The 21,687-nt window shown below is 43.3% G+C and overlaps 1 protein-coding gene across 2 annotated transcripts in view; it reads right to left on the reverse strand.

Annotated features, from left to right (window-relative positions):
• Positions 1 to 21,687, reverse strand: part of cacna1ba (calcium channel, voltage-dependent, N type, alpha 1B subunit, a) — a 99,065-nt gene that overhangs the window by 54,651 nt on the left and 22,727 nt on the right. For both annotated transcript variants that reach the window (XM_030105731.1, XM_030105730.1), the window contains exons 4-6: positions 6,693 to 6,784; positions 6,417 to 6,569; positions 4,641 to 4,828 (exon numbers count right to left, since the gene is read on the reverse strand). In XM_030105731.1, the coding sequence (XP_029961591.1) occupies positions 4,641 to 4,828; positions 6,417 to 6,569; positions 6,693 to 6,784 (433 nt within the window). The remainder of the gene's footprint in view (positions 1 to 4,640; positions 4,829 to 6,416; positions 6,570 to 6,692; positions 6,785 to 21,687) is intronic.

A 21,687-nucleotide genomic window follows, 5' to 3' on the forward strand; every position in this document is an offset into this window, starting at 1 on the left:
AAAACTCAATGAAAATTCTCAATGTCTTTCCCGTGTTGATTTGTTTGCATGAAGTGATTTGTTTAATGTGTTAAGGTCCTCAGGAAGTCCTGTCAGTAGATCCACCTCCAAGTCCAAACCTTTAGTAGATTGGATGTTTTAATAACCACGAACAAGAAAAGTTTGTATATCACTTGTTGCGTAAATACGACACCTGGTGTTTTTTAGGGGTTATGAATTAAATCTATAATATAACAGTGATTATTGCTTCTCTCTGTTGCTGCATCAACTCCTTAAATTCCAAATAATCTTCAAAAAAAGGGAGAAAATCCATTTGTTTGTGCTCTAAACTGGGGAATAACATCATAATTTAAAATAAAAGGTATAAAACTCATGTTAAAGAGTTGGTATAAAGCTGATTAAAAGATGCACCACAGCAAAGAGACAAAAACAGATAATGACAAACATTAAATGGTCCGATAAAGACAGATTGAAACCCTCTTCGGCTCTGTGTGGAAGACAAGCTGCACATTCTGTGGGATTTATGATCTGTTTTTATCATAATCTCACCGTCAGATTTTCCTTTATTGGGCACGCTTCACCAATGATGAACGTCATAAACTTTCCTCCTGCACCACCACAGCGCAGTTTACTGACAATCTATAAATGTTTAACTTTTGTTTCTGAGAACACTGATTCTTCACGCATGACCTGTCTTACATTGAGGGTCCATAAGGCTTCAAACTGTATTCAGAAACACATTTATTCACTTTTTAATATGGATCAATTACTCCACCCTAGTCCTTTGAGTCCGATAATTTTTTTGTAAATAAAAATAAATGAGAATTCACATTGAAGGAAATGATTGTTGTTTTCATCCTCAAACATCAGAATTAAGTAAAGCGTTATATCTATGATGGTTGTCACAGACATCGGGGTGTAACAGGATTGATTCATTCAATGCACATCCTGTTTGCTCCTCCTCCATCACAGATAAACTAGATTTGAGCAGAAGTGGTCCAGCTCTGCTCTGTAAAATAATCTGACGAAGGTGCGAATGCCAGCAGTAGACACAGAGAGGTGTGTGAAATGGAGCTCAAATCTATTACATTGATTTGGAAAGGCATTTTGTCTGCGAAAAAGAGATCTTCGTACACCTCCAGAGATGCTCAAGGTACTGTAACCGGTCACTGACTGAAGATTAAAGCTGCTGTAGGCAGGATTTTGCTAGTCAGTGCTAATTTTTCTGTGTTTTCTTTGGATTAAATGTTAGAGTATCCATTGATAATCCTTTAGGAGTGTAGCATAATTGCACTACCGCGAGGGCGCAGCGTTTCCATCTGTCTCTGTTCTGAGCTGAAAAGGAATCTCCACAGCTCCAGGTATCTTTGACCAATCAGAAGAGCCCATGAGGCTCTAACCGTTTTTGTTCGAGGGGCGTTCGTCACACGTTCTTGTGGGAGGGGCTTAACTTGCTTAAGGGCGTGATGTCAGAGAAAACAGGACAGGATTGGCTGTGCTGGGTTTCAAATCGCCATCTTAGATGGGTCAAATCGCCATCTTGCTTAGGTAACCCTAAGCAAGATGGCGGAGATGCCGAATTCTGCCTACAGCACCTTTAAAGGCATCATATGTGAAATTCATTAAAAAAAAAAAATAAAAAAATAAAAAAAGCTAATAAAAGCAACCTGCTGCCGTGATGTCAATACATTGGTAATCACTGACTTAAAAATTGATAGAAAACAGAGATTCTAAGCAACTTTGTCCACTTCTTGTGTGGTTATAGAAAGATGTCGGATGAGGCAGAATAAAGGTTGCTCTCTATCATAAGACACAGGAGTCTTTGGCCATAAAGCCGCTTGGAGCTGGAAGTGGCTTTATTAGTGCATTAGCTGGTGTCGGGGTGAAGCGAGAGCACACCAGGCAATAGAAAAGCCATTAGTAGCCCTGCGCTGCCCCCGAAAGTGTTTGCCCGAGGACAGCCATCAATTGAACGGCAGCGCCACACCCAAGGTACCCTCTCACACAAACACAAGGAGGGAGGCCGGAACCGACACCACTGAATACTAACCATTTAAACCCACTGTATTTTCATTTTTAACCTTTCAACATCCCCGTTGTAGATACAGACGGGTGAACGCTGAGGAAGGACTGCCCTACTCTGAGAGGCAGGAGTCCAACAAGGTGGAAAAAATTCACCTGAACAATTCATGTCTGGCTGGATATGACTGAATTGTTTGAAAGTTACAGACATTGCTAAAGTACGTCTGTGCAACTTGCACTAGCTGGGCTTGATGTTGGATATAATTTGTTGCATATATGTAGGAAACTGAATCTGTACTGTTATTGAAAACCAAGTTCATTCATTCTCCAAATGAGAACACCCCCTCTTTTCCACCTGTTACCGTCACAAATGGTGTGCCACAGGGTTCTGTTCTAGGTCCTGCATTATTTTCGGTACATAGGACTTTAAACAGTTTCTGCTGTAGTGTGACTGATTCATCTTTATGCTGATGACACAGCTCTTTATGCTTTTTGTCCTGACACACACTTCTCAAATGACATTAGTCTAATTTCAATGACATTGAACAGATTTTTTTTGTTTGCCATAAAACCAATGTTACTTAAAGTAAATATTTCTTGCTTTTGGTGGAAAAAAAATATGTTCTGTTAAAATGATGCAACACTATATCTTCTCTTTTATTCACCAATTATGATATGGTGTGAAAAGGCGGCACTGGCTGTCAGAGACTGGAGTTAATGGTGACGAGGTCCTGGGGTTCTCATCCAAGTCTGGCAATCGGTCCACGTCCGAGACGAGTGGCGCTGCCGCCTGGGCGTGATGAATGGCAGCTTCGATGAGCTGGATGACGCTCCCACAGGAAGTGACACAGCCGTCACTCCTCTGGAGATGATCCCATCAGAGCGTCGACCAATCAGAGAAGAGCAGTGGTCAGACGGTGTCACGAGTCCGTCGGTAACCCGAGAGACGGGGAAATCATGGATGAAGGCGAGACCCTAACCTTTGTCTCATCTGGACTAAGTCTGGATTAATGGCTTGGGAGGTGTTCAGGTCCAGACAAAGGTGACAATTGTATTTTTCCACCAATGATTAATCAAATCTGACTGTACTCTATAAAGTGTTTCTTTGAGAACTACCCGCAATTGCTCATCAAGTCATAAAACATGAAAGAAAATGTGAAAAAAATGATCAATGGCATTCTTGAAATGTTATTAAAAATGCTTTGCATTGATTGGTTGATTTGGTAAAGGGGCGAAGCCTGATTCCTTAACAAAATCGCTTATATAGATGATAGTAATGCCTTTGTTTCTAAATAATCTGGTCTTGTCTTGTTCCCATCAGATCACTTACACATGTTCACCAAACATCATGCCTTTCTGAGAGAAACTACAAGTGCATACCTTTGTGTGGTACAAATCACAAAAAAAAATTCAAAATACAAACAGTGTTTGAAAAGGGCCAGAAGTGAAGTCCTTTGCACAGCAAAAGCGTGTTTGAAAGAGTGAAAATTGATGAAAGAATCTTTAAAAGGAAAAGCTTGAGTTTCTCCTCCATTCACCCTGAAGTCCTTCGGTCCACGTTACAGAAGAGAAACAATTATTTGACATCAAAGCAGCCGCAAAGAAGTGTTATCTGCAGCGTTCCTTCCTCCCAGCACCGATGGCTTCAGTTCCTCTCGTACATCCTTCTCCCACCACAGCTCTTTAATAATTGACCCTCCTTACATAATTGTTTCTCCCGTCATGATATAATTGTGAGTCTTATGCAAATGGCAGCAAGCTGTGATTTGTGCTGCAGCGCAGCGGTCCTAATGGGAGCTGTAGCTGTGAGTCACCCTCCTCTTGTGTCTGATCGGACAGCAGACAGGAGCTGACGGCACGTCCGGCGTGGACGAACAGGATGCAGCGGCCACGCACACTTTCTACTCTCCGTTTCTGCACGCTGACATTGTAACAAAAACTATGAAGATGTAATGAGTCAGGTTCATATTAAAAACAATTACAATCGGCTAAAAGGGTATGGACAAGTTATTAGTACTTTAAAGGTTGAGTTTAATTAGTTATGTGCAGAGTTTTGTGAATAATGGCAATTATTTGCTTTTCCATGTTCAAAAATCTGCCACTTTGCATTTCGCATTCATTTTAAAGTCTCATAAATTTTTAAATTATTATCATTTTATGACTTTAGAATCAAGTTATGAAGCTTTTTGTTTTTAATATTTCTAATATTCTTACTATTTTTTAATTTTTTGATCGTATATTGTTTTATTTTAAGGCTTCTACTGCTGATTGGCCACAAGAAAACAGCTTCAGATAATGCTCATGCTAGCGCTAATATTACAGGTAAACTCAACAAATGTTAGAACTAATATTACAGCTAATGCTACAGCTAATGCTAGAAGTAATTCTAACCATGGGTTCAGTATTTCTAAACTGAAAATTGACCGTTTTTTCTGCGGACTGAGAGACTTTAGCTGAAGAGCAACATGTTCATAGAAATGCTAACTTTAGTATAAGGTAGCACAACGTAGAACACTTTGGAAACTTTAGGATTTCAGTAAGTTGCTCTGATTTGTTTTATTCCTCAAACCCCTCCCCCCACATTGACGTTCAACAGACAGGTCTTTCCTCTGACTCACGTTGTAGAGGATATCCACCCAGCCCTCCATGGTGATGCACTGGAAAACGGTCAGAACGGCAAAGAGGATGTTGTCAAAGTTGGTGATGCCAAAGTTAGGTCCGATCCAGTACTCCTTGCAGTCGGTGCCGTTACCGCAGGTCCTCGCCGGCGCCTCCAGGCCACATGGGAAATCCTCCACCTGCTCGCCTGTGGCCATTAACGCACGCCAACGCACAAACACAAAGAAGTATTTTTAGAAAGAGGCTGGGGATCTATTATGTAAAGGTTCTCCAGAAAAACATGCCATCATATGCATAAGACATACATTCAGCTACAAAGATACATTTACTTGAGTTCTATGTTTAGTATTGTGCATAAAATTAGAGCAAAAAGAATCAGTACTACAAAAACACCAACACCATTTGTCAACCAGTTCAGAATCAAGATGACATAAAGAAAATCACACTGAAACCGGAGCTCCAAAAAAGTCCATATCCTGAAAGTGCTCTAGACTGAAGACTCACGACTTCTGATCCGTCAGTCTAAAACCAGCTTTGACTGTCACTACAAAACCAGTCTCAACCCAGTTCCGAAAGGTTTTAAGTTGGAAGTCCAGAACTACATCCAAGGACATCCTCATCACAAACAGAATCTTAACCATTTAAGTGTCAAACAAGCAAACAGGAAAACACACTAGTCCAGACGAAGGAAAAACCCAGACAAACCAGTCCATAACCAAAGACACTAAAAATATAAATAGAATGAAGATGTCTCCAAAACTGCAAACTTGTCCAGATTGAGGGTAGACTAAGTTAGGAAGAGAGAACCAAATGAATCCGAAATCTCAATTTAACCCCAGTAATAATAAATAAAACATCAAGAATTTGTCCAAATCCAGCTTTGAACTGATATGTTCGTCTCCAGATGGCAGCAGAATGATTCAAGACATGAGCTAGGTCTCAAAGCATGTCAAACCAGCCAAGAACAACATCCAAACCCAGTTTCATCAGAGCACAACCTCAAAAAACGTTCAAACCAGTTTAGAACAAATTCTAAGGTCATGATGAAACCTGTTTCAGATGGGCCAAAACTACTCTAAAACCCTTCCAGAATGAGACTGAAACCAGTGTAGTACCAAGTCTAAAGATAGTCCAGCTAAAATCCGTCCTAGACTGAAATGTCCAAGATTAAAAACATGAGCCAGAATCTCATCCAGATCAAATCCCGAGATATTCCAAAACATAAATACAAAGAACAAGTCTTAAATCACCATCCAAAGAGTACTAAACCAAATTGTGAATAAGGTCAAAGTCCTTCCAAAAACAGTCTCCAACTAATATAGAATGAGGCTGAAATGTGTTACAAAGACTAGGACATAGTCCAAAGACTTTTCAAACACAGAATAGAAATCATTTCCTGAACCACTTTTATGCCAATTTGGAACAAAACCTGAAATCATTAAGAAACCAGCTGTAAATGAGGCTAAAATAAGTTTGAAGTGGTTTCAACCAAGCTCAGAATGAAATCCGAATCCATCAGAAAATCAGCAAAAACCAAGTCCAATGATTTAAAGGACATAAGAAACAGAGAGAGTGAAGAACCTGGTCTATTTCACACCAGATGAACACTGAAGAACCACAGCAACAAAGAACCATCGTTGGTAAATCTACTGTCAAGTTACAATTATACAATCATATACATTTAAGTCCAGTCTCAATGTTTAGCAGAAGTGGGGCACCGTCTTATTTACTAGTCACACCATCTGTCATCCGAAAACAACTTTCAGACATCTCACCCGTGTCCGTCCTGAAGCAGGTGCGGTGGAACTTTCCCATGTAGAAGTCAAGGCCGATGATGGCGAACATGAGGATGGCGAAGAAGAGCAGTAGGCCGATCTGCAGAAGAGGCACCATGGCTTTCATTATGGACTTCAACACCACCTGGAGACCTGAAGGAGGAGGAGGAGCAGATGAAGAGCAGTTTTACTTTTGAGGCTTCTGTCAAATCATTTGTGAAACGCTTTACTTTGCCAAACTCCTGGAAAGGGGACTGTACTAAAATATGAACTCACTTGGAATACCGGAAACCAGTTTGAGTGGCCGCAAAACTCTCACCGCCCTCAGCGTCCTCAGGTCAAAGTCTGCGCCCACAGTGGCCAGGATCCTGCAGAGGACGGCAGAAGGAGCGCATTACACAGGAGGACCAACACGTTACACGCATGTTACACAGCAGCACAGGCCCATTACACACAGCCTGTTAACTTTTCCTCATATATTTCAGATCTGATAAACTAATAAATCATGGTCGACATGAAAATACAGTTTGATTTTAATGAATTTGTTTATATTTCCTAGTGGTAATGGCCGTATTGTAGAACAAGACTGAAGCAGAAATGTCATGAAAATCCTATTTCATTACAATATTGTCCTCTCTGTAAAAGTAAATCCTGGTTTGAAAACTCATCTTTAAATCACTGTGACTCTGATTGCACTCAGAAAACTATTTGTAATTTCTGGTGTACATATGCACTCTCAATAATAGATTTTACTTGTGTTATAAATCTGAAAACAAATGGCGCCACTGGAAAGAAGCCACTTGTTAGGGACTACACGTTCCCACACAAAATTTACTATAAAAATGTCCCTGCCTCATTAATCTGAAGATGGATTTCACTGTGCAAAGTGGCTTGTTGGAACCTTAGGTCTGTACACTCCAAATATCTCCAGGAAAATTTGAAAATTTGAAATGTAGGAGGTTGTGGTTTGCTTGTGCACACTCAGAATTTCTTAGGAAATCGAAGGCCGTATTGACACAACAATGATTTCAAGTTTCAACTCCTGTCGAGGTTTGGATGTCTGTTAACAGGACGATGGCGCTCAGAACCACTGATGAGGCAACTTTTTTAAAACGGTTCCCAAGGTGGAACTTTTTGAAAATAGTGCTACTCTGTCTCCATGGAAACTGGGGGAAATGCAAATTTTCTGAAACGCCGCTACTGCTCATGCACCACAACTGTATTAAAGAGTTCTGCAGTAGATGGACGATAATAACAATGGCGGTCTGCAGGGCAGGCGTTCAGCTGCTTGGAGGTTTCACACGTCGAGCTCGCTTAACGACAGGTTGAGGAGCCAGTGTCCTTTCAGTTCTTCAAGCAGGGAAGTGTTTACATTCATCGACACAGTGCAGAGAGTGCGCCGGTCACAGGGATCAGTACGGAGAACAGCAATGACGGCACAGAAGCGGGAGATGGTATGCAGAGTGGTGAGGACCTGTGGACGTAAATCATTCACCGCTGAGCTTCTTATGAGCCCCAGCTGCTTCACAGTAATAACTTTCTCTCTGTGCTGCTCCTTCCCTCAGGGGAGAACCCTGCATATCTTAGACAGCCCTTTCTCAAAAATCCACCTCAGTCCAACGCACGTGACAGCCGTGTCTTTGAGTCTGACGTACGATGAAAAGAAGTGTCACAACACAAGGCTGCGTGTGAGGGCAGCAGAACAGAAGGGAGCAAAAAATGAGGCAGGAAGATGGAAGAAGGCATGTTAGGTGAGTAAACTGCTTTCAGAAGAGGATTTTATATCTAGAGTTTCCACTTTGTAGTGACAGAACAACTCAGGGATCTTTCGTTTAAGCATTGGTGGATCAGGAGAAATGGTCATGGTCAATCACAATGACATTTTTTTTTTTTCCTCATATGAGCTCAAATTTCTCCAACAACCACAATGAAGGTCAGTAAACCACAACAGATCATCCAAGGTCCACTGAAAAACCATAAAATCTTCTGAGATCCACCAACTCGAAGCATCTCTAACCTGAAACATTTGTTCCAGAAACCAAATGAATCGATATGAACCTGGACTGATGAAGACAAAGTGTTTCATTATAAATTCAGACACTGAAAAAGTTATGTTTAGTCCATCACAGTCACTCTGTTGACATTTTTTTCAACTTTAAATGACTAAAACAAAAAGAAGTCCAGAAATGTCCACAAAACCTCCTCCATTTCAGATTCGCAGTCTGTCCACATGTCAAAATATCCTTGAGACAGTGAACCTCAAAACGCTCCCAGTGGATCGACTGAGCATTTGGAACGGCCTCTATCGGGGTGTGAGCGTGAATGGCTGAATGTGACAGTCTGAAGCACTTTGGGGCCTGTTCGTGAAAAAGTGTTACATAAGAGAAATCAGTACTATTGATCCACAGCCATTGCTGTTGCTGATGGACATTATGGTCCAAACCTCAGTGATGCACCTGAAGACTTGAAATACCTGAGCACCACTAGTTGGTTTGATTAACCAGTCTAGCTGAGGAACAGCATGAAGCCACTTGGATAACGAGTGAGCAGTCCTGGATAAATGATAATATGTATCAACTCCAATGATCTTCTAACCCGATAAGACCAGTTCACACACAACCGATGTGGATTGGTTCAACTTTCATCATTGAAGCAATGGCAACAGCTGAAATACAACAATATTTAACCTCTCATTACAGTCGATGTTTTGAAGGACTGTCCAAAATGTATGTATACATGAAGAAAAAAATGTATATGCAAGACAAATGATTTGTCCATCCCCTGATCTAGAATCTAGATGTAGATGTTGTGCATTGCTCACAGTGGGTGTGTCCAACACAGCTGGCTTCATGGTGGGAATTTTTTATTTTAATTTTTTTACTCGAAGATCACAGAGGAGGTCCAGATTTGAGAGGTCCCAAAGGAAAAAAGGCTGACAATGTCTCAAAAACCTCCCATTGAGTTCCTGTATCGGTTCTCAAACACAGAACATCATCAAACACTGCCTGAGGCGCTGGACTGGAAGGAATTACTGGTACATGAGAGAGATTGTTAGATCAATGAGAATGAAAAAAGAAGAGGGGGAATAGAAATGAAGAGGGAGAAATGATGAGCAAATGGAGAGCAGAAGGTAAAAGAGTGGATGTCTGATCAGGGGAGGATGGAGAGACATGGACGAGTAGAAAGAGGAGCAGATGTGGGAGAAGGAGGGTGAGGAGCGGCAGGAGGAAACAGAGGCTCAGAGGGACGGTTCGGGGGGGGGGGGGGGGGGGGGGGGGGGGGGGGGGGTGAATGGATGTGCATTAATACACTTAGCTCCTGAGCTCAACTTCCACCAATCAGACTCCCATGTTCTCCCACTGGGAACCCACAGCATCACCACAGTGGAGCTGAGTGTTCACAGCCACACACACATGCAAATATGATGGAGTTTGTTGTTGATACACTAAAGAAACCAGAAGCTCCCGACACTGGAGCTTGAAATGGTTTCTGCCTGAGATCCTTTCCTACTTCACTCTTCCATTAGCCCTAATTCACCCTTATTTTAGCCTTATATTATCATTCTATTATCCTTATTTAACCCTTATATTAAAATCATGTCAGCGTTATTTAACCCTTACGCTACCATCGACCTCACTTCTTATGAGCGACTCAGCATGAGTTTAGTTTGTATTATATCACAATGTGTTTTTAGTAAAATAGCATTTATACTGTCAACGTTTAGCAGTTCATGAAGTTTTTAGTATGTAAACGTCAGTACAGACCAAGGGGGTCAAACATACGGCCTGTGGGCAAGAAAAGACCTGCCGAGTCCAATCCTAAGGCCTCAATCACACACACGCGGTCACTGCGCGGGCGCGGGGCGGACGCGGAGACGGCGCGGCGCTGGAGCGGCGTGTTCAGGCGTCCCTTTCTCACCAGCGCGGTCTGCGTGAGAGGGTTGTCCACAGCAACGGGCGGCTAGTGTCATATGTTTGAAGTAATTCCAGAGGCGTTTCGGGAGCAAAAGGATGTTTATTCCCAAGAGCAGGCATCCAGAAACGTGCATCAGCATCAGGAGTCAAAAACACACAACACAATGCGGCTTCCGTAGCTCCGGCATAGACCCATAGATATAGATCTCTAGATATATGTATCTAGACACGCGCGCTCCTCTCAACTGCGCTAAATAGTAAATTCAAACGGATCATATATCTGCATATATGACAACGAGGCCCTGTCTTCATTGTTTTCAATGGGACTCGCTCCAAGCCGCACGGAAAAATAGACGGAGCACAACACTGGCGAAAGCCTCTTGTGTGACCAGTTTGTGAGCAGACATGAGCTCAATGCATGCATAGGAAGCCTCGCTGACACGAGATGTGTGTTTATGCCGTTGGTTTCAACGGGACGCCGCGCACAGCCCGCTCAAGTCCGCGCAGAAAAATAGGCTTGATTTCTATTTAGAAATCGCCGCGCGGATTTGAAAGGGCCACACGCGGCAGTGTGAAAGGACTGATCTGTTTGCATGCAGTTCTGACTTTTCCACGCAGACACCGTGCAAACCCGGACAGATCCGTGCCCGCACAGCCGCGTACGTGTGAATGAGGCCTAACCGGTATTATATATTTGTCCAGTGTTGGCTTGAGTGAGACAATCAGATCCACTGATGGAAAAGCTCCACAAGTTCTCAGGACGTACAAATGCTTTTCACATACAGAAAAAGACACCGAGACCAGGGCCGAGTGCCAGAGTTCAGTTTGCTCACTTCTGGTCACCAGCAGCACTTTTCTCTAGTCGGCTTTGCTCTGCTGAGAATCATCCAAGACAGAGCTAGAACTCCACAACAGAGTCACGGACAGGCTTCGTATTTGAACCGTAATCCAATATATTTTCAGAATTTGCAGCAAGCCAATTAAAAATTTAATTGAAAGAGCTGTAGTTCCACCACGTTTGCTTTAAGTCCTGGAAATTGCCTCCGTGGGGCCACATGGATCAATGAGCGTCGGCTGTCCATGCTGCTGTAATAAAGACGCATGGGTTTGTTTTTCTAGTAATTACATGGAAACCCACCTTCTAATCTGTGGTTTTGTCAGAAAATAAACTGAATAAACTGAGTTAGCAGAGTGGATCGTCTTCAGATCAAGGTTGGTGGATCAATCCTCCGTTTACGCTACATTTTCAAGTGTTAACAGAAAACTTGCGATGCGTTAGGGGTTCGGTGCTCGGAGCCAAATCCGGAGTAAATAGTTATTCTGCTCATGTGAATGTTCTGCTTAAAAAATGGATTTTGGAATGAGAGGAAGGCAACAAATGTCTCCTGCATGAAAGTCCCACAGCCGCTTTTGTTTCGAGGTTAATTAATCCGACGTCCCTGCACGACCACAGCCGAATGCAGGAGCCATGAAGGCTTGCGAGGAGCTGAGGGAGCCACCAGCTCAAACAAAGCAGGTGGAGGCTACATAATCCAAAGCATCGAGCATATCTGCTCACAGAAAATCACCTCTCTGGAACGCATGTCCCCGCTTCTCCAGCAGCAGTGTTTATATACACTCCCCAACCCGGTGATGGACAGGTACCATGAGAGCAAACAAAGAGACTGGATTCAACACGACAAAACAAAATCCTCCCACTTCAAACTGCCTGACAGCACTTCATTCATTTTGACCGCAGCATTAAAACATTTTTTTTTTGTTTTTTGCTGTTTGGTAATCCCACTCAGTGATGACTGTGGAGATCATTTTAATGAAAATAACAATGCAACATGCAGATGATGTGGGATTATTACCTAGAATCACGCAAGACGGGATCATAATTTTCTAGCAAATGATTAGTTACTTCCAGTAAAAAGTGTCCAATGGGAACAATGTTCACAACATAACTGTTGTGTTAGCATCACCATTAACTGAGCTATTAGCACTTAGCGTGTCTCATTTTAATAACTGATGTACTCATTAAGTTAAGGTGAAGTTATATCAGCTAATGGGAGGAATATGCTCTATAATCTGGATGACAGAGGGAGGAAGATGCTCTGTAACCTGGATGTTAGAGGAGGAAGAATAATCTCAGTTGGCTCAGGGAGTTGGATGAAGACAACATCACAAAAAGCTCCCTGAAATTGAATAAAAGTAACCAAAACTTTGTTAGTAATTCCAAAATAATACCCAGTTAATAATCATGACTGACAAAAATAAAACTGAAAGGGCTTCAATGCTTCAGCAGTCTTGGTGGGCTCTGTTCAGTTGCATTCAGCCATTCACGCACATGATTGGTGGAATTTTGAAGTTTAATGTGTTACTGAAAGACACTAAAAGAAGAAGAAGGGGGATCGAATGACCAGATTGGAACTGGAAGATAGCCCTCTCTGAACAATGACCTACTGCAACACAATGCTTCATAACATGGTTTTCACACTACCATCCACAGCCACCTTGTTGGAGTGAGTAACTGCTCTGCACACCCACCATCCACCCCAACCTCCTCCTGACTGGGGTGTGGATGGGCTGAATATTTGAGCTCCGCCATACTGGAGGGGCTGAAACACGAGAAAAACCACAATCCTGCACCCCAAAACACGGGCAGAGGGTTACATAACAAAAGGATGAGGCAGCAGTGATGAAGCATTCTGGATGGGACTCGTACAATCAGATGAAAATAAAGAGCTGCATGAGTCAAACAAATGAGAGCGCTCAATCTGTTTGTTTCCAGCTGCTCCCTGAAGAAAGCTGTGCGGGAGAAAAGCAGCAGGTGACTCAGCACAGAGCCGGCCCGTGGCATAAGGAAGCCAGAGAACTCGAAGGAAACGTACATGCATGGACAGAGAACTCCCAGCAAACTCCTGTGTTGACAGGTGAAAACAGAGGAGAAGCTTTTTTGGTATCGTCTTTCTTTCAATTCTGCATCATTGCGCTGACTTGTGAGAGTTTAAATTTGGTGAATTATTTAGGTGCTGTCTAGCCAATGCAATGGTGACATTTATGAGGATTTTATGTGAGAAAGACAAGCAGGGAAGTGAAAATTTCTCTTCCGCTCTCTTCCGTTTGCGCCTAATTGCTGCTTGACGTGCCTGAAGGACCTCCAAAGGATGTGGTATTGTAGTGTAAAATAGGTTTTGCGTTTGACAGGTGAAAAATTGAAGTTGTGTTGACAATACATCACAAGTTGTGTTCTTTATGGGGCTCTTATTTTGAAATGCCAAATCAGATTGCTCTGAAGTTTGGTAAGTGACATCGTGGGAAGGTCTGCTGTCATCCTGGGGTGAAATGGTTTGTGGATATCAGAGGGATTTTTGCCGAGTATAAGCGCGCACTGCGGCACTTAGTTTTACAGTATGTGCAAATCTGGTGAAGAACTACAGGAAACGTTTGATATCTGCAATTGCAAACAATAGCTTCTGCACTAAATATTAGCACTGATTTTCTCATGAGCACAAATACTTGTCAATACTTCAGGAAACAACCGAAGTGCAGTGTGACCGGCGGCTCACACAGGCGGAAGGAAAAGTAGTCCCCACTGGTTTACACGACTGTCGTGCTCCTTTTGCTAAAATTTTTCACTTTTACTCCAGTTTGTGTCCGTCCTCCAATGAATTTGAAGTTCTGACTCTATCATAGATCAGATATGCGGGATTGTGTAGCATCGTTATTTCAGTATCCATGCGCGCAGCTGTGAAGCCGTTGTGACCAGCTCGTCATTAGTCAGAAGCTCCGAGGACCTCCTGGGGACCAGTCGCATCTCCTCAACGGGCTCCATTGGCGAACCCCTCAGCTCTCTGGGACTCGGCTAAAACATTCACAAAATGCGTGAAATCGTGCACCTGCAGGCCGGACAACGTGGAAACCAGATTGGCACTAAGGTATGGAGACCCTGTGATTTTTAATGAAACCTGGAACTGTTGTTTGGTTAAAGACTTTAACCAAACAACCGTTACAGCTCCTTTCACTTAAAGTCAACACAAGTGACCGCCTGTGGCGAGTAAAGACAGTCCTTCTGGATAACTGCAGAGTTTTGTGACTGTTGCGGGAAAAAAAACCTTTGATTATGCGGCACGTTTTCATAAAAAAATGCAACGGATTGTGGCAGATATTTAAGCAATGAAAATGCGGGAACTTGCAAAACACCCTGTTCTTACTAGGCTACTATCATAATGTGAAGAATCATGACTTTTAGTGCAGCAGATAAATGACGTTTTCAAGGTGAATCGCTGAAATTGTGATACAAGCCAAACTTGGCAAAAATACTAAATAAGGGTTACTTCTTTGAAAAAAAAATACACTGGCCACCTGAAATTAAAGATAGCTGCCATTTTTTAAGAAGCCCGCCATTCTGGCATATTTTACCACAGAATCTGGTCGCAGTAACAGAACTCGGGAAGTAGGTCAGTAGTGGCGGGGCACAGAAGCATCCTTCAGCTGGGCGGTGGCAGGCGGAGACGTCCCGCCGGGTCACGCTGGATGCTGCTCCACCCGAAAGAGTCCCATAACATAGTTCATCTCATTTTCTCTCAACGGCTTGTTCAGCTGCCTTCATGTGATAATATTGAATTATTCTGCATTTTCACTATGAATCCAAAATGTATGCTGAAACGAGGCTCATATCCAAAACTTTGGGAGGAGGAGGAGCCAGAAAATCATCCCTACCTCACAAAAAAAACGTATGTATATTCCCGTTCTCGATGTGACAAAACAGAGCCGACTTTAGCACTGTGCAAGTATTGATAGGCTTCAGTGCTCTTATAATTCCTCACAGCCGAGCCATCCGCGCCAAGAGACAACACGAAATAGTTGAAAATATCGCCATACATGACCTGTGGCCACTTTTTCATGTCATCCCCCCAACTCTGTAATAAGTCCCGGATGAGGCAGACTCCATCCATTTGCGTTTTTTAAAGAGGTTTTCGTTTCTTCCTACATCATTTTCTCAGCTGTAAACACCGCCAGTACGCTGTTACCAGAAGTGCTACTGAAAACAGGAAGTCCCGCCCCTTGGAAAATGGGCGGGGCTGAATACGATGAATAGGCAGATGCTGAGGGCGCCGTCCATCAGGGGGCGCCAGCGCCGCCGCGCTTGCAGCGCAAATGGGAAAGAAGAAGAGGTGTAACTTTCTAAGTAGTTTTACTTGTTAGTAGTAGTTATTAGTTAGTAGTAGTTGTACAGTTGTACTCTTTGCAAAGACGACTAAATAATTACAGTTGTCTACAATATTATTTACCGAGTTATCGGCGCCCCCCAGCTGCCCGCCCCCACGCCCCCCTCCTCCCCCTCTCCTTCCCGATTCACTTCATGATCGATTCTGGACGTCCTCCATCAGATTATCAACAGATGTCAAGACGACCAGAACTTTCTGGTGTCCCAGAAAGAAACACAAGAGGAGGAGAAACGAGAAAAGACAGATGTAATGTCACATGGAATTATGTCTCTGTTGCAGAACGTCACAAATAGCGCAAGCTAACTGTTTTGATACCAGTCAATAATGTGGAGGGACTTGTTATGGAAAACAATGTAGATCATGTATGGCGTTATATTTGTGCCACAATTCCGAGGGAGGCAAAAAGATGAAGTATGCATTAGCGCACCTACAATTTTGTGCGCTTGCTCGACCTGCTTCTCTCTCTCTCTCTCTCTCCCTCTCTCTCTCTCAATATGTCTCTTGCGCTTGCTCGACGGGCCCTGTGCGCTCGCTCCACGGTGTGCAGTGTTAGAATTCTGCCACGCTGATTGGTTGCTGCGGCTCCAATCAGATTTTAGCATTCCAGAAGTATGTCTAGAACCAACGAAGAAGAAGAGAATGTAAACAAACAGCAACCTTTTGATTTCGAAAACAGACAACGGCATGGCTTCAGAGCGAGACCAAAGTTTACCACCACAGCCTCAAGTAAGTAGTTTGTTTCATTATATTATTACGCTACCACATTGTGATAAACTTAATCAAATTGCGGTTTTTGTAAGCTTGTGTGTCTTTAAATTTAGAATTACATTAGCTGTCCAATGCTAAGTTAGCCTATCCGTGTCAACGAGACAAACACATGCCAACACGTTTATAATGTAAAGTAAAGTAAGTTAATCTGTCCCAAAATAACAAATCAGCTCCCAAAGCATCATATAAATTGTTTGGTATTGTAAGGATAAAATTCAGCATTCAGAATTTCTTAGTCTTCAAGGTTTGGAGCAATTCTGTGAGCGCGTGTGGATGTGTAATAGAGTAACCTTCATTTATCTCATCATGCCTTCTGGTTGGCTGACGGCTCTGCTGCTATTAGTCACTTTTCCACCCAGATCTTATAGTTGTGAGCCGAGTTGTTAAAGCGATACTTCAACAATTTGGCAAATTGGCCCATTTAGTGCAATTCCTTAGTCATTTCGAACAGCATACTTACTTTTTTTGTGAGGGCGAGCTGTTGTTTATTCAGAGGCGAGTCGGGGAAGGTTTTCGGGACGGACACAATGGAAGTGGATGGTATTTTTGTTCCCCCTCGTCAAACTCATCAAATACACAATCCAACAACCCCAAAACACTTTGGTGGACACGTTATAATCCGCACATTCACTACGCTGTGGAACACCAACAAATAATCTTGTAGCGTTACGACACTTCACAAGTGACTTCACATGTCAATCTGAGATTTCACTCGGCAAATCCGTTCGTGGAAGGAGGGAGTTGCTGTAGAACTCTTTGCGTTCATTGGATGGAAGGACACAGTGCGCCGCCTAACTATGTTTGGTTTCAGCCAATCACTGCAAAGAAAAAACCTCTTGCTGATCGTTTTTCAAAGACGCAATAGAGGATTCATTCAAAACAGATTTAATGGCTGTCGGGACATCCATTGTTTTCGCTAGCCATGCTAATATTATTAGCAGTCCGTCACTTCCTGCTTCCGTCCTGCTTGATGTCCCGCCCTAAACGACGCGTGATTGGTCTGACCAAAAAAAATCTGAGCGTGATTGGTCCAGCCAAAAAAAGTCGGATCCCGAACACATGAGGCTGGAGCGGTACAAGATGGATTCTCGTGGTGTGTGAGAACAAATACCGTGAGAATTCAGCTTGCCGGCAAGGTTAACTCAATGGAGTCACATACTCTTTTCAGATGTGCTGCTGAAGTTTCTAAATCCCCCCTGGACCATCTACCACATCTGCTGCTGCTGCCTCCACCTCAGCAACTCAATCCACCTGGGATGCAGCAGAATCAAGCGCTCATCCTGGTACCTCCACCTCAGAATCAAGCGCTCATCCTGGTACCTCCACCTCAGAATCAAGCGCTCATCCTGGTACCTCCACCTCAGAATCAAGCGCTCATCCTGGTACCTCCACCTCAGAATCAAGCGCTCATCCTGGTACCTCCACCTCAGAATCAAGCGCTCATCCTGGTACCTCCACATCAGAATCAAGCGCTCATCCTGGTACCTCCACATCAGAATCAAGCGCTCATCCTGGTACCTCCACATCAGAATCAAGCGCTCATCCTGGTACCTCCACATCAGAATCAAGCGCTCATCCTGGTACCTCCACCTCAGTTACACCTTCATGAGAAGAAGCTGGCAGAACTTTACCCCAACATGTGGGCTGCACTGAGAATCTCTGCCACTTTTCCTGTTACAGTGGCTTCTGCTGAAAGAAGCTTGATGTTTGATTTTCTGTACCATTCATGTCAGGTACTCATATTGTATTGCATATGTTATTCATTTTGCATTTATTTATGATTTATTATGTTGTCGACTATGCTGATTGGGAATTTTCTTTCTTTAAATAAAAAAAAATTGTCAAAGACAAAGCTATCAAGTTTCTTGTTAGTATACAGTACATGCTGGAAATGCAAGGGGGCGGCGCCACCTAAAATCTTGCCAAGGGCGCCGGATTGGTTGAGGCCGGGCCTGACTCAGCAGCAGATGGGATGTGACGCCTGCAAACAAACAGGCTGACCGTCAGGCTCTCTGCAGCTCCTCTGACGAGACGCTGGACGAGACTCCAGCTCCCGTCTGATGATTTGGCAGAAACAACAAAAATGTACAAAGGAGTTGAAAACCAAAGTGTCGCTTCGCCAGCACCTCACACCTGCAGTCACCGGAATCAACCCTGCAGCTGCAGGTATCTCCCAGCATTCCTGGTAATCAAGTTAGCCTAAAAGGGGATATTTCAAATAAAACATTCATCTTCTATTAACTTCATCTTCAGTTAGGTGAGGATGGTAGATCTACATTATCAGAGAGACAGAGGAGGATCCACCAGGTCCCCAACAGCAGAGAGCAGGAAGCAGAGGTGGCTCCCTCTGAAGTCACATGTCAGTGATAACACGGACAGCCGCGAGGCACCACTTTGTCATTTATTAACTTTATCTGAGTGTCGGCATGATTTATGCATTATCCAGTGACTGCTTACAACAGGCTGCAATTAACGGCAGCGTTACAGTGGACTGCAGATAAGAAGAGTCAAAGCATTTACTCTTAAAACAACGGGAGGAAACACAGCTTGTGGCGCAAACTGTGGATTATAGATCATCTAGATTATAGAGCACCTTCTTTCCACTAACTGATTCTGACAGTTCAGTCTTATCAACACAGTTGATGACACATCATTTACTGAAAATAGCTATTCAACACAATGTGCTAGTTACAATGAGGTTTACCACATTTTCAGTGTTTCAATTCTAAAAAGACATTTTATTTGAGAGAGGAATGCGGCAAAGCAACAAATGTAAATAGTGAGGTACAGTCCAGGTATTACAGAGTTTAATACTTGAGTAAGTCTATCAGTCACACTGGAGTGTTTATGTTGAAGATAAAGTCTTAAATCCTTTCCAAAGCAGATTTTTCTAATAAAAAGAAAGAAAGCGGTAAAATCCTGCTTTGTTCCAGTCCTAAGAGGCTTTATGGTGACACCAAGGCTGAGAGCTCTGAGCTGCTTCCTCATCACCAGCCGCTGTTACACCACTTCCAGCCAGAGTGCATCCTTCACACCCCATTAGAGGAGGCCTTCAGCAGGTGAGGCCTGGCGAACGGCGTGTCTGTCTGACACACACACACACACACACACACACACACACACACACACACACACACACACACACACACACACACACACGCACTTAATATGCGCCTTCCGTTTGCCAGTTTGTGCAACAACTCATTCAACATGAATTACAAATCCATTATTTGTATTCCAGGGTGCTTCAGCACCTCTGTAATTACAGCAAAAACACACATACACACACACACACGTGTGGGCCAACACACAGGAATGAGACAACGGTCTGTATAGGGAGGTATATATGGAGCTGGTTCGGTAGTTCGGTGAGGTTTAATTTTTTGTTTTTCCAAAACTCTGCAGCTCGCCTCATTACCCGGACTCCCGCCATTCACCACATCTCCCCCATCTTACAACAACTCCACTGGCTTCCAATGAAACAGAGAATTAACTATATGACACCACTATATAACCCGGCCCCGCCTGACAGATCTGACCTCCCCCACATCGCCACTCCTGTCCGTTCACTCCGCTCTTCCTCCAGCCTCCAGCTTTCTGTTCCCCCTGCCCGCCTCGTCTCCATGGGGCACAGAGCATTCAGTCGCTCTGCTCCCCAGCTCTGGAACGCTCTCCCTCTCGACCGCCGCACCACTGACTCCCTGCCACTCTTTCAAGCCAGACTCAAAACTCACCTGTTCAGACAATCTCACTTCACCCACGGCTCATAGTCGCACTCACCATTCAATGTTGTTGCTCTCTGTTTTATGTTGTTAATACTGTTTTTAACTTTTTCGTGTCCTTGGGTGCTTTGAAAGATGCTTTTAAATTGAATAAATCATCATTATTATTATTATTATTATTATTATTGTTTTAGATTTGAAAAAGATAAAGGGTAACATTTTACTTGAAGCACGCTGTATAACGCATTATAACAACGTACATTTATAAAGTATTATAATGCCATTCTAGCACTGTGTAACTATAGATATAAACACTCATAAATGATCACAAAGCTTTAAAACATTGATTAGGGCCAGGACCTGGTGTCTAACCCTAAACCTTACCCTATGCTGTATAGTGGGTTATAAAACATTGTGATCATTCATGAGTGTTTTTAACTACTTATAAAGCGTTATACAGGTATGCTTCTAGTAAAGTGTGACCAGAAAAAGAAACCAATCCACCCATTGTGTGACACTTCTGGCTTTGAGCGGATTTTCTGTGTGATTCAGCCTCATCTGTCCCAGGCAGATCCGATCTCCAGCAACGCTGTGAAGCTCTTCAGAGTGTGAGACTCTTTCTGGGAGTGACACCTTGTCACCGCCGACCCCGGATCACACCGCCCCGGTGACACGCTGCCGGAGCTTCCCAGACAGCCTCGGCTCAGCGTGGCATTGGGCGCCGCCGCCCGTGCCAGCGACCCGGTGAGTCTGACGGATGAGTGCAGTGGAGCAAAGAGCTTCATGTTTAATTCAGGACAGTACAGTAGGAAGACGTCCAGGCTTTTACTACTGGAACAGCTGGAAGGTGACGTCTGCTGGCTCGGAGCGGACGGTTCCCAGATAAAACGACTGCAGACGATCTGCTCCTCAGACGTTTCACTTTCTATCAAAGGATAAAGTTGGATTGACAGCGGGGAGAAGCTCCAGAGACGAGCCAGACACCAGCTTAGCACTGCGTGTTTCCCGCTGCGTCTGTGTGTGTGTGTGTGTGTGTGTGTGTGTGTGTGTGTGTGTGTGTGTGTGTAATCTCTCTCCTGCAGTTCATCTTGTTGCGATGAAGCCAGTGTTTTGTCTTGTGATGCTGCCCGAAGCGGCGCAGAGGCAGGATCTATTGTGCAGGTGGTGTTTACCTGCTCCATTCAGTTCGTTTAATCCAGTCTGCTCCCAGTGTGTGTGGGTGATTCTTCACTGTCTCCCCTCTTATAATCCCATCTGAATTCACTTTATGCTACTCAGCGAGCTTGCGGCGTGAAGCCACATCTGTATGTTTCAGCGACTCTGTGAGAAAACGGAGGAAACTGAGAGAAACAATCAACCAAATAAATAAAACCAGTCAGCACAGAAATTAAGAATGGACTTGCTGATGGTCTCAACCACTAAGATATTCAACATTTATTGAACAGCATTAAACAGATGCAATATGAACATTTTAGAGTCAACCTAGTGTCCGATGTATTCCAGAGAAACCTCTAATTAATTAATATAATAATAATTAATAATATAATAAAGAAATAATAAAATAAAATGATATAATTAATGATATAATAATAATAATTGCAGGTTATTACTGTTTTTATGCACGTCTTCCTTTTTCTTTTACCTTTATTCCTTC

The sequence above is a fragment of the Salarias fasciatus genome, chromosome 12 (genome assembly GCF_902148845.1).
Source record: "Salarias fasciatus chromosome 12, fSalaFa1.1, whole genome shotgun sequence".
NCBI classification, from domain to species: Eukaryota; Metazoa; Chordata; class Actinopteri; order Blenniiformes; family Blenniidae; genus Salarias; species Salarias fasciatus.